Consider the following 14,008-nt stretch of genomic DNA (forward strand, 5'->3'; position numbering starts at 1 on the left):
GTTATCAACTAGAAATGATTACACACCCAGCATAAATACTAAGATAAAGAAGACTAACAACCACAAATGTTGGAGAATGTGTGGAGCACGTGGAAGTCTCCTACATTGTTGCAGGCATGTAAAATTGTATAATCCTTTGGGAAAAAGGCCTGGCAGTTTCTTATTAAACTAAACATACACCTACCCAAGGACTCGAAAATTCCATCCCCAGATATTTACCCAAGAGAAATAAAGACATGTGTTCACAAAAGAATTGTCTAAGAATGTTCATAGCAGCTTTATTCATAACAGTAAAAAAAAAGCAGAAAGAGCCCAGTGTCCATCAGCAGAAAGAGCCCAGTGTCCATCAACAGAAAGATAAACAAACTGTGTGACATAGTCATATAAAAGAATACTCAGCAATAAAAAGAAATGAACCACTGACACATGCAACAACATGAATAAATCTCAAAAACACTATGCTAAGTGAAAGAAGCATTACATTTTGTATAATTTCACTTATATGAAGTTTTAGAACAGGTAAATTTAACCTTTGACATAAAAGAATGAGAACAGTAGTTATACCTGAGGGGTGGGGAGGGGATAGACTGGGAGGAGGATTTAGGAAACTTTCTGAAGATGACTGCAATGTTCTAAATTTTGGAAAGGGTTTGGGTTACACAGGTGTATATGTCTGCAAGAACTCAGTAAATTTATACTTGAGATTTGTGCATTTTATTGCAGGTAAATCTTAAATCAAAAAAATTAAAAACTAAATAAATACTAAACTCTAGTTAATAATATGCAGCTGAAGTACTAGGGGGAAGTGTATCAGCAACTGCAATTTATTTTGGAATCCATCAAAAAGTATGCTGGATAGGAAAATAACAAAACAAGTAGAGTAAGATGTAGAATCCCTGTGGTCAGTATTTCAGTATTTACTATAAAATTCTTTCAACTTTACTGTATGTTTGAAAATTTTTCATAATAAAATGATGGGAAAAAGACCTAAGTAGATCTTATCTTTCTATTGTATGTCCCTTGTTTGAAATAAATTATTCTTTCTGCAAGATACAGATTTGATAGCAACACAGGGACCAGAAATTAGCTCCCTGGGATTCCAAAAGATGGATGATACATGTGAACATGGTAAGAAGGAGAAGAAAATATAAAAATTATTAATAAGGAAGCCAAATAATATGAAGACTAACTACTAATACTTATTTTATTATCACCACAAAGGGAAAGTACCTTTTAATGACTGCTAACCACTGAATGAAGAACTACATTTTCTGTCAATTTATGTGTGACTTGTATCTTACCCAAATTTGTTCAAAATTTAGACATTGAATAATCAGTAAAAAACAATTATTAAGCATTTTCCTATATACCCAGTATTATAGTTGTTGGTATGCTATATATGGGATAAAATAACACACATTGCCTTTTGAGAGCTTTGGAGGAAACTGGGCACAAGTTTATGCCGAACAAATCTGGTTCTGCTTCCCACTTCTGCACTTATTAGTTGTGGGACCCTGGGCCAGTTAACTTCTGTAAGCCTCACTTTCCTCATTTGTACAAAGGGGGAAGATAACGGCAGTTCATACTTAATGTGGTTATTTTGAATATTAAATAAGACAACCCATTTTACTTATACTGTATCACAGTGACTAGTAGATAGAAAGTACTCAATAAATGTATTATTAAAAAAAAAGAACTGTAAGACACAAAACTTTCAATTGGTGGAAGAATGTGAAGTGCCTTAATTTGTCTAAACAGAGCAATATCTCTTCACTAGGGAGCACAAATAGTAAATAGGATAGGGTTTGTTTTGTTTTCTCCCAGAGTTGTGATAAATATTGTAAAAAAATTAAGGAACAATAAGCTTGCCGCATTGATGCTCTGAGAATACAGAAACTCAGATCCAGGAGTGCAATGCAGAATGTACCTCTTTTCAGCTTAACATCTGCACCTGATAGAAGCTACCCTGCTTCACCTGGGCTTGCATTAAACACCCAGAATTGTTACCCATAATGTTTTGTACCTGTCACTAGTACCTGTTAAGTAGGTGGGCACGTAGCTAGCATCTCGAATTAAAATAGTCAGGTAAAGAGGGGGTTTATGTAGGGCAGGAAGACATTAATGTCTGGCAGGTGGCAGAATGAGCAGCTGTGTGACACTCTGGCGAGCTAGGAAGCATGCTTCATTGTCTCTTGCTATATGTGGTATCCCAATTTCCCACATTCTTTGCTATCTTCTGTATCTTTTGGCATATTTTTACCACCTATCTTGTTAACAATCATGCAGCCTATATTCCCACATACTGTTGCAACTGGCTGAAACTAAGCAGTAGCAGCTCCTCCTTTTAGTTGGGGCATCGCTCTCCTGTTACACTGCCCACAACTCCTTACTGTCTTTCACATGAGGTACATTTCCTGCCTGGCCTGGATGGCCTCTGGACCCTGGTCTAGTTAGATTTAGGCAATGGTGACATGTTGGGGGTTTCTTAGTGGTAAGTTATATATAGATGAGAAGTATTCTACCCTCTACCCCCAGCAAAAAAGCAGCCAGGAGTCTCAGATATTTCTCAAATGCCTTTCAGAGCAGATGAGTTCCTTACTATCATTTCATAAAAAGAAGGTGATGACTTAAAAGGAGAAGGAGAAACTCAATAATCACCTAAAAAAAAAAAATCTCTGACATGATTGAAGTCTTAAGACATCCTATTCTGAAACACTCTTGGAAATGGAGAATGAACATTCTACTTTTACACAGCCTTGCATCTGCTTTGAAACTCACACAACATTGGTTTCTTTCTTTAGTACTTTCCCTGTCCTCTTACTGGTCTTATGTTTCAAGATGTAAGTTTACTGAGTAGGACTATTTAGCTAGTGTCTAATTGAAAGTTTGGGGCAATGTCTAGCACCAGGGCAGAACTGGGAAGAATTCACATCATTCTTAACATGGCATCAAGCCAAAACTGAAGGAAAAAATGGAAAGATTTTAATGTAAATCATCCAAGCTAAAAATTCCATATTTTAACTTTAAACTTGAATCAGCAATGATTGTTGCTGCTGTTTCCTTCCTTTATTACTAATTATTCTTTTGAGGTTAAATCAGAGAAATGTGCAGAACATGCGAAATGGAAGCAACTGAATTTCTCGAACAGGAAGCACAAAGAAACATTCTCTCCCTTTAATTGGGTTGCCTTTATTTAACATTCTAAAGAATGATTATTAAAGTTCAAGGATCATATTTAGATCTTTCCTAACAAAGAAGAAATAATGCTTGTTTCATAAGTAAGCCAAAATTTTCTCTGGTTAATCAGGCAACTCCCAAGCTAGTAAGAACTCCTCCTGGGACCTTATCTATTCTTCTACAGGAAACAGAACTAGTGCAGGCAAGGGTACCTTTATCTTACTGCATAAGTATCAAAATATTGCCTAAACAAGATCAGAAAACTCACTAAATGAATAGAATGGTGAGATGAGAACATCCTTAGATACATTAAGAGCTAAACAGGATGCATATCAGAAAAAAATTTCACTTAAGGTTTGCTTGGAATCTTTTACATTAGTCTATATAGAAACACAACCAACTATTCAATGTGAACATCAAGTGAGGAGAACAAAACCAAGGAAGAAAAGATAATTTGGGAACTAGAACCAATTCCTGATACTATATACAAATACAAAACACATATAAATACATGTATAAGATTTTAAAAACCTGTGATGACATATTTTGGGCTCAAAATAATGTTCTCACATAACACATCTCATTTCTCATCCTTAAGCAAAGTTTGGTATAGAGGATATGTGGTTTCTTGCTGCATGTTTACTTTTGTCTCTCCCTGTCTTTCCTAGCCTTAACAAACAAAATTCCAAACCATCCTTTAAGAACCCATCAACGACCCATCCCATCAATGACTTACTCCTCAACAATTGGAATTAACCTGTCCTTTTCTTTTCCCAGCATTTTATATGTGCATTACCACCTAGCTCAAAGCTGCAAAACACTAAACTTCTTGGAACAGTATTCTAAAAAACCTTTACAAAAAATGATGTCCTCACCATCTTTTATAGGAAGAGTTTAAAAAAGAAGTCATAGTTATCTGAAGTCAACACAAGACTTTTTGGGAAAATATTGGAGAATGTGCCATGCAGATAATAAAATGGATTGGACACAGCTGCTGGGGTGTTTGGCTAAAAGTCTCTTAGGTTACAATTATCTCACTCTTTTTAACAGCTTCGGTTTATGGTTTCTTCTTCTTCTGCAGTGTTACATACCATCTGGTAAACATAGCAGCTGAAGACTCTGTTGGGTTTCTGCTCTATGTGTAGCACTAAGTCTCTGTCAAAGTAGACTTCATGGCTATATGTCTGTAACAAAAACACAATCATATGGACTCTCCTTTTCACACAGCCATATTCACTACTGTGTTACTAAAATGTCACAGTACCTATGCTAGGGATCTTCGAATATACACTTAGAAGAAAATAGTTGCTAGAAAGAGGTTTATTTTTCATTATTTGTGGATATGCATATTATTAACAAGAAAAGGCATTCTACAAAATATAGAGAATAGAAAGAACTCTGGACTCGGGAGTCTAAATACCCAGATTCTATTGCCAACACTGCTACTATCTATCTTATTGTGTGATCATGTATGAATTGCCAAACTTCCCAGGTTCTCCACTGATAAAACAAGATCTGGATAAAATAGTGTTTATTGTTCCTTATAACTTTGACATTCTATAATAGTTGAAATATCAGACAAATGTATTCAAGAGTACCTGGGAATCCTACATACTTAGATATGGTCTCTATTAAATAACTGTCTGGATTTATTACTGTATTCTCTCATTTTAAAAAATTTTTCCAAATTTTTAATTGAAAGAAAATCAAAGACTAGGGTAAGGAAAGAGACAATAAGTCTCAGGAAAACACATGAAGTTTTATCTTTAAGGCCACTGGTGCCAAGGGGAGGAAGGCTTAAGAAGTACTCTTTTGTTCTGTATATAGGACAATAACCTCTTTCACGTGGTCATTGGCATAGGTGAGTCTGGACTGACATGAACACAGTAACATCTGTTCTAATAAACGGCACCTATAAAGAAAAGGTTTACAACTTTGTATTCCATGGACTCTACTTACCACATCCCATGACTCCACTAGTGGAATGCTTTTAAGTAAAGTTCCATATTCATTACAGTGGAAATCCAGGTGAGCTTTTCCTTCAGCGTCTATTTGAGTAACCGCTACCACAGAAAGCAAATCTAACTCATCTTCATAGTCCACAATTTTGAAAGTCTTTGGGATAGACAGATAAAATAGAGGGAAAGGGCAAAATCCAGTTATTCAGGTAGGCTTATTTCTGCATTTATAGTTTAAGTATTCCATTACTTACAAAAATGAGAAGAATGAATTAATGGGAAGAATAATAGGTAGAAATGTATCTATTTATATGCCTAGTAAAACATCAGCTCCAAGATTTTCAAGAGTTAAGCAGTATCCTACAGATTTGATAAACAAAACCAAGTCTATGTAGATCTCAAAGTATAACTGAAATTCTCTATGGTGACAGCAAATCAGAGCTTCTCTAAATTTAAAAGAGTATTCAACTGCTGCCTCTCACAAGTGTGTTTGCTGATTCCTGGACAGGACTAAACACATGAAGCTCAGTTCTGAAACCTGAAGACTGCTCAGTGAGCTCTCAAATTTCTCACACTAGAAAAACATAGTCATTTCTAGAAGGATGGATAACCCATCATACACTATTTACGATTTTTTACCACCTTTAAAAAAATCCTTTTGGTTTTTTAAATAAAGCAAAAATGGCTGCTTATTCTTGAGGAAGACTATTAGGAAATGAAATCCAACCCACAGAACAGGACTGGGACAAAAGGGTTAGCTATGGTAAAAAGAGAAAAATCCCAGAACTGTGTCTCAAAGAAGAAAACCCAAGATTTCAAAAACCTTGCAGGGAAAGCAGATCAGTGCCCAACCATCCAGGAATGGACCACAGGAAGGTACATCTTGGCTGAATGCCTGGCATCAACTTTAAAGACAGGCATAGCATGTTTCTCTCAATCACTACGCACTAATTCTTCGCCTATGTTTGGTCAACTACTCTCTAATACACTGACATTTTCTGCCTTTGCCACCTTAATACATAAAAATTTATATGGATTTATCACCTTTGATTATTAAAATATACTTTTATGTTATTTCCTTTTTGCCTTCACCTTACCATGGTCAAACTTCAAAGGGTGACTTCTTGCCTTGGTGTCAGTGATTTTATAGATTTTAGTCACAATTTCTTCAAACTTTTCCTTTACAGGCTAAAATATTTTGTTTTTTAATCTCATGATATAGAGCATCTCTCGTTTAGCTACCACCTCTCCCCTCTGAATGAATTATGCTACCTTTTGGAAATTTTAGTACATCTTTCTGGAATACGGTTTTATATGCAGAGTATGTTGCTTTCTTCTTTGTTCTCAATAGGTGTGTATGGTCCAAAATAATAATTTTTTGTGTGTTTTTTCGAGAACTGCTACATATTGGGCCACCTCTAACATATTTTAAAAGAAGTTCAAAAACTGTCCTTAGAAGGCCACTCTAATGTTTCTACCTAAAAATGGTCATACAAATAATATAGTTAGATAGTCTAAATGGATTTAGAATTTAGGCAATGGTTTATATATTTAAGGCATGATCACTCAGTTGATTTCATAAATACTTCCAATGCTGCTTTAAAGGAAGGGGATAAAAATGTTTTAGCTCAGTGACTCATAAAGTCAACTTGAAGATAAGAGCTGAACTGATTTATCACACCCTCACATCCTCTTCCTCTGACCTATGGGCATTAACAAACATATTCAAGTCTAGCAAGTAAAAAATAAGGCAAAACCCATAAAGTCATCAGGATATAACTCAAGAATTTTCCCTTAAGAGATTTCCCTAGAAAATATACACATCAACAAAACAAAACAAAACAAAACAATAAGCTAACTGTTTTCAAATTATTTTGGTCCTATGAACAACTTTTCTGCAAATAAAACTTTAAGAATAATTACAATATGAAAAGAGAGGATGGTGGGGTTGCACTGGTTGAAACAGCATGCACAACCCCAACCAACTGGCCTGCCTGGAACCCCTCAACCCCAGCCTCTACCCTAGGGTATGGGGAAATATTAATATGAAATTCACAATGCAAGGACACACTGGTTTGGTTTGTCATCTCTGGCCAAAGCAATACCTCTTGTTCTGGGTCATCATCCAGAAGGTTAAAACTTTTTTTTACCACCCGTCCAGAAGCTGTAACAGTGAGTACATTTTCATTCTATCATATGGAAAGAAATAAAAAGATATGACAAGTTCTATTACATGCAGTCAAAAGTAAAATTGTATTAACAAATTTGGTAAAACTTACCAACCCTTCTCCCGCATCCATAATTATTTCCTCAACTGAGAAAATTCTGAATCAGATTTCTGATCCTCCGTTTCATATTTTGAGACAGGGTCTCATTCTGTTGCCTAGGCTGGAGTGCAGTGGTGCGATTTTGCCTCACTGCAGTGGTACAATCTTGGCTCACTGCATCCTCTGTCTCCCAGGCTCAAGCGATCCTCCCAGCTCAGCCTCCCAAGTAGCTGGGACTACAGGCATGTACCACCATGCCTGGCTAATTTTCTACTTTTTGTAGAGACAGGGTTACACCATGTCACCCAGGCTGGTCTCGAACGCCTGAACTCAAGCAATCTGTCTGACTTGGCCTTCCAAAGTGCTGGGATTACAGGTGTGAGCCACTATGCCTGGCTCAAAAATACTTCATTAAAGTTTTTAATGGCTAAAATGCCAGAATGGGCAAAAAAATAAATTATTTAAAAGATTATAGATTAGCTGGCTCACTCACCTGACTTTTGCCTTAGTATACAGTACAGCAAATAAAAAGTGGATCTGTTTTAGATACTTCCCTCCCCATAATTTTCTTTGTGGTCTTAATTTATACACTAAAAGAAAAGTACCATCTGGAGTTAAAGTATGGTATGTGATTTTTAAAGAGTTATATATTACCCCAATTAAATTTAAGTTTGCACAATTAATTAGACCCAAAGGTTGATAATTCATCAATAAAAACTTAAAAGGAAACTCAGAAAAGAAACAGAAATAAGCAAAAGAGAAACTCAATATAGTCAACTTTCTTTAAATCTCAAATGTACATGGGGTTAAAACTGGCTACCCATGTAGACAAAATGAACAGACTTTTATAGGGCTGTGCTGTTGTTTTCCGCTACACTCAAAGGCAAATATATTAGCATATTATAGTCTTCTACAGAAAGACAATGATATACAAAGGATTTTAAAGTACTCTTGACTTACTTTATTGTTCTCCCTGTCGGCCAAAATGACAAAATCTTCAGAGATCTGATGCTGAAAACTATTATTTTCTATTTCAGTTAGCTTCAAAACTCTGAGAAGGGAAAAAGGATTCTGAGAACATAAGACTTCAAAACACCATCACAGTGCCAAAGTTTAAGTACTGAAATAAAACTCAACAAATAAAAATTATAGTAACAACACTGAGGTAGTTCTCTTGATTACTCTGCAGTACTAAGTGATCATTGAATGTCCATGAGCTCCTTCAAATTCAGAGATTCTGTTAAACAGAAAAACGTGGGAACTTACAACAGGTGCCACTGAAGTAGGTAATGATCAGCTTGGTCAGGCCTAAGCTATTTTCCAAACTGGCTTAATAAAAGTTACTCTGAAGAACCTTATCTCTGCTATGCTATAACAGGTCTCTAACATTCCAGCTCTAACAATTATAGCAGATATTTGCATTTTTATTTCTGAAGTAGGATGAGATATCTATGAGCAACACTTGGGGTTAACTATAAAGAAATTCAATTAGCAATGAAATCTATACCTAAATAGAAACTAAGAGTTTTCATGATAGAATAATATTTAAAAGTGACAACTGAAAATACTCTTTTTCTCTTAGGATTGATTATATTTAAAGATTTGGGTTTTTTGAGTGCAAATGGCCTCATGGATCAAGCCTATTTGCTCACCACCCACGGAAATCTGTTTACATCGTTAACAAGCTTCAAAAGCACAATGTTTTACAAGCTCAAAGTCTCAAATGCAGAAAAAAAGAACAGCAGAGAGAAGCAGCTATGTGTCCAGAGAGTGCTGGAGGCCTCAGAGTTGCCGAAGACCAAGAGATCAAATAATAATTTAAATTGCTCACTTAGTGTTTTTAGAGGCAATATTTTTAAATGCTTATATTTTAAAACCTGGCAAAAGGCCATACACTCTTTTTGGGCCTTATTTTCTTAAGTTCAAACTAATATGGGTGGTAACAAACATTAAAAGTAAGGCTTACTGAAGTGGAACCACAGATTAAGATGTGTAAAAATTAATAATCTTATTTCATTAAATCCTTTCATCTTCCTTATATGAATAGTAGATCCAGAGAGGTAGACTGATTACCATGAAGCATAAAAAATAAAGGCAGAGACTTCCCTTTTTTATTTTTTATTTTTTTAGAGACAGGGTCTTACTCCATTACCCAGGCTGGAGTACAGTGCTACAATCACAGCTCATTGCAGCCTCGAACTCCTGGGCTCAGCTGATCCTCCTGCCCCAGCCTCCTGAGGTGCTAGGACCACAGGTGCCCACCATCATGCCTGGCTATTTTTTATTTAAATTTTTTGTAGAGACGAAGTCTCACTATGTTGCCCAGGCTGGTCTCAAACTCCTGGTTTCAGGGGATCCTCCTGCTTCAGCCTCCCAAAGTGCAGGATGATAGACTTAAACCACCATGCCCAGCCCCTTCTCTTCGTACTCAACAAATACTGAGCATCTACTCTGTGCCAAGGACTATGCTTAGTGCTGGGGTTATAGGTGTTAGCAAAACAGACTCCTTCCCTGTCATCATAGAGTTTATGATACCAAATAAGGTATTTAAGCAGAGGATCACAAAAATAATTTATTTAAGTTGCCCTAAGTGCTACAAAGGAAGATGACACCATGGGTAAAATGAAAATATCATGGGCAAGCAAATCTGACAAGGGGCATCAGGGAAGGTCTGTGGAAAAGTGACATTGAAGCTGGGTCATAAAATATGAATAGAAATTAGGCAGAAGAACAGGTAGGGGAAACAGACTCCAAATAGAGGGAACACGCCCTCCGTTTTCTGAAAAGACAGCATGACTAGAGTAAACTGAGTGGGAGGAGGGTCTTTCGGACCATGCTAACTATGTTGATTTTTATCCTAAGAGCAATGAAAAGCCATAAAAAGGTTAAAGCATTTGAATTCACTTGCATAGGTTTTTGTATTTCTTCATGTTCTTAAAAATCATGCTAGCTGCTGAGAAGAAAACTGACTTAGTGCAAGAGTGGATCCTGGAGCCCTGGAGTGGGCTATTATTGTAATCTAGGCTAGTGATGACAGTGACCTGACCAAGACGATGACAGTGGCCAAGGGCAGAAATAGGCAGATTTAAAAAATATTTTGTAGCAAAATAAACTGGATTGAGAGGATATATGGTGTGTATGTATGAGAGAAAGAGAATGCCTCTAAGTGTTTAAATGTATGTATACTGATGAAAGACAAACTGGTAGGAAGGTATCAGGAATGATTCAAGATTTCTGGAATGAGCTTAGATGAGAGGTTGGGGTTAGTATATACATTTTGGAGTTCTCATGTATACATGATCTTGAAGCCAAAGGAATAAACAGAATCAAGCAGAATGGAAATAGTGAGAAGAGAAGAGGGCCTAAGACCCAACTATGGACATCCAACAATTAAAGTCTGGGTAGAGGAGGAGGAGCACAAAAGCATACTAAAAAAGACGAAAGAGGAAAATATTCAGAACCGTGGTGTCAGGGATGCCAAATGAAAAGTGTTTAAGGAAAGGAAAGGTCAGTTTGTGAGAGATGTGTGTGCCCTGAAACCAATCAAAATAAAACAAGATTTACTTCAAACAATCCACTTCCTTTCCTGTGTCTAGGCTGTCTTTCAGAACAAAGACAAATACTTTTCTTTCTTATTAACCCTAGAGAATTAATTAAGATCTGATGAGAAAGGGCCAGTCTGTAATTACCTTTCACTCGCATATCATCCATCAAATCACTTTTTCAAATTTAATACTTACAAACAGTAATGTTGAGGCTGAAAGAATAAATTCAGGTTTTCTATATGCCAGTCTCTGAGAAAGCACTCAACAACAAGCTAATTCTTTCCATTAATTGGCTCACTAGTTCGCTGGCAAAAATAAAGATGCCAATAAATGCTACCAAAAGCTGCTCTTAACTTTCAAGTACTAATGAGATTACTCACTTGACTTGATTTGGGCCAACATGTATTATTCTACCAGAAGCATCAGGATGGAAATAGATCCAGTCAGATTCTAGAGAACAACAATCCATTTCCTGGATCCCGTTTTTTGCCTGAAGTTGGAAAAAAAATATTAAAGACAAAGATTAAGGGAAAATCAAATGATTTTCAAAATCGAACCCAAGTGATAGATCAGTAGGTCAAAGGTACATGGAAGAAAAAATATTAACCAATTAAAGTGGAATATATTTGAGGGCCAAATGAGGACACGCAAATTTGAGAAATTCTGAACATTTAAATTCAGAAATATCATGGATTTGCTCTGTAACATACCCTGTATCTCACAAACAGGTGTAATAACACAAGAGATACCATATCTCAAGCATCTACTTTGTGTCAGGAACCGTATTCGATGCTTTATAGTCACTGCTTCGTTTAATAATAACACTCAAAGGAAGTACTGAAAACTGATAGACAAAGAGAATAAATCATTTGTCCAGTTTTTTTTTGGTTTGTGTGTGTGTGTTTTTAAATAGAGATAGAGTCTCGCTATGTTGCCCAGGCTGGTATCAAACTCCTGGCCTCAAGTGATCCTCTCACCTCAGCCTCTTAAAGTGCTAGGACTACATGCGTGAGCCACTGCACCTGACCTTGTCCAATATTTTGAACCTACTAAACAGCAGATCTGGCTCAAAATCCGTGGACTTTCCATTATATAACTCTGCCATAATCATGCACATGCAGTTCTCCACAACTTCTTCCTCTCTTCCCTGTCCCCAACTATCTTTCAATGAGAAGAGCAGATAACAAAAAAATGAACATGTAAACAAACCTAAAGTCTCAGACATGGGTCACAGAATCTTGGATAAGTCAAATGTTGAATTCTAGTATCTGAGGAAATGATCTAATACTGCTTAGCTTTTAAGGCAAGAAGAGATTTCCCTGTAGTATATTTAGATATCAAAATAAAGAAAAAACCCATCTGATATGTTATCACATGTGTACACAAATGTTTTACCTTATATCCAGGAGCACTGGGAACGAATACCAACTTGGATATATTAACTCCACTGGCTTTACAGAAGTCATTTAATTTAATTTCTCTAATGTAAAATGAAATGATGCCATATTTCCTACTAGATACTCATGAGTTTTGAAACACTAAAGCTTTTAAATTCCATTAGCATACATTGATAGGCTACTATGTTCTAGGTATCAGACTGGGCATTCATGCCTCACATCAATTAAACAATCCTTGTCGTCAAGAAGCTTATAGTCTGGGGGGAGGTAGAAACATAAATAAAAAAAAATAAGGCAGTTATTGTGAGCTACGATTGTGCCACTGTACTCCAATACGTAATTGACCCATGCACCAGACAGCCAAGTGAAGAGAATTTTGGGAGTTAAAAAAAGGTTGAAATGAGCCTTAAAGGATAAGCAGAAAATAGCTACAAATAACAGACAGCAAAATCAAAAGTACAGAACTGTTACTCGGCCGGGGGCAGTGGCTCACGCCTGTAATCCCAGCACTTTGGAAGGCTGAGGCAGGCGGATCACTTGAGGTCAGGAGTTCGAGACTAGCCTGGCCAACAAGATGAAACCCCATCTCTACTAAAAATACAAAAATTAGTGGGTATGCTGGTGTGCGCCGGTAATCCCAGCTACTGAGGAGGCTGAGGCAGAAGAATCGCTTGAACCCAGGAGGTGGAGGTTGAAGTAAGCCGAGATCACACCACTACACTCCAGCCCGGGCGACAGAGTGAAACCGTGTCTCAAAACAAAACAAACAAAAAAACCAAAAGTATAGCAGTGTTAATCCATACAGTATGCATATAAACACGAGTAACAGGTAAAATTAAATTAAAAAGTATAGTATCCAGCCATGAGACTGGAGAGGTAGGCTGGGGTTATATTGTAAGTGCTTTGTATGCCATGATTTATTTTTATTTTTTAATTTTTGAGACAGGGTCTCACTCTGTTGCACAGGCTGGAATGCAGTGGTGTGATCTTGGCTCACTGCAGCCTTGACCTCTTGGCCTCAATCAATTCTCTCACCTCAGCCTTCCAAGTAGCTGGGACCACAGGTGCACACCACCACACCTGGCTAATTTTTGTATTTTTTGTGGAGGCAGGGTTTTACCATGTTGCCTAGGCTGGTCTTGAACTCCTGGGCTCAAGCGATCTGCCTGCCTACGCCTCCCAAAGTGCTGGAATTACAGGTGTGAGCCACCGTGCCTGGCCTCATGATTTTTAAATTTTTGGAATGTAATACATTTTATGTATCAAATCAATGAATGAGTTTCAATTTCTCAAGAATTTCTACAAGAATCCTAATTATACCTAATAGAAATAGTGGTATTATTACATTTTACATAAAAGAAAATTAATGTAATTAAATGTTGATTGTAACCACTGAAATTAATGTGTCCATGATAGTATTAGCTCCAGATGCTCCTTTGTTTAATACAAAATACGCACATACTATACATATCTTTTTTTAGGAGATTGTTCTCTTTACTGTAATATCTAATTAAAACATGCAAAATGCAAAAAAAGATCTTTGCATGAAATACTAGGCAGTTTATTATCAGCTTCTATTGTTTTTATTTGCTCAAATGTTAGATTTTAAAGCTCAGTTTAATAGAGAAAGCTATGAAACATTTTCTGAAATCTTAAGTTAGGCT

The 14,008-nt window shown here is 36.6% G+C and overlaps 1 protein-coding gene across 2 annotated transcripts in view; it reads right to left on the reverse strand.

The window, feature by feature from the left end:
- Positions 1-253: 253 nt before the first annotated feature.
- The window catches only part of DCAF17 (DDB1 and CUL4 associated factor 17), a 50,584-nt gene continuing 36,829 nt past the window's right edge, over positions 254-14,008 (reverse strand). Inside the window, exons 10-14 of one of the 2 annotated variants that reach the window (XM_011991937.1) lie at positions 11,328-11,437; positions 8,363-8,453; positions 7,241-7,324; positions 5,137-5,292; positions 254-4,361 (exon numbers count right to left, since the gene is read on the reverse strand). In XM_011991937.1, the coding sequence (XP_011847327.1) occupies positions 4,221-4,361; positions 5,137-5,292; positions 7,241-7,324; positions 8,363-8,453; positions 11,328-11,437 (582 nt within the window). In that variant the 3' untranslated portion in view covers positions 254-4,220. The remainder of the gene's footprint in view (positions 4,362-5,136; positions 5,293-7,240; positions 7,325-8,362; positions 8,454-11,327; positions 11,438-14,008) is intronic. The other variant, XM_011991938.1, reaches the window with a different exon arrangement.

The sequence above is a fragment of the Mandrillus leucophaeus genome, unplaced genomic scaffold (assembly GCF_000951045.1).
Source record: "Mandrillus leucophaeus isolate KB7577 unplaced genomic scaffold, Mleu.le_1.0 Scaffold40, whole genome shotgun sequence".
Taxonomy (NCBI): domain Eukaryota; kingdom Metazoa; phylum Chordata; class Mammalia; order Primates; family Cercopithecidae; genus Mandrillus; species Mandrillus leucophaeus.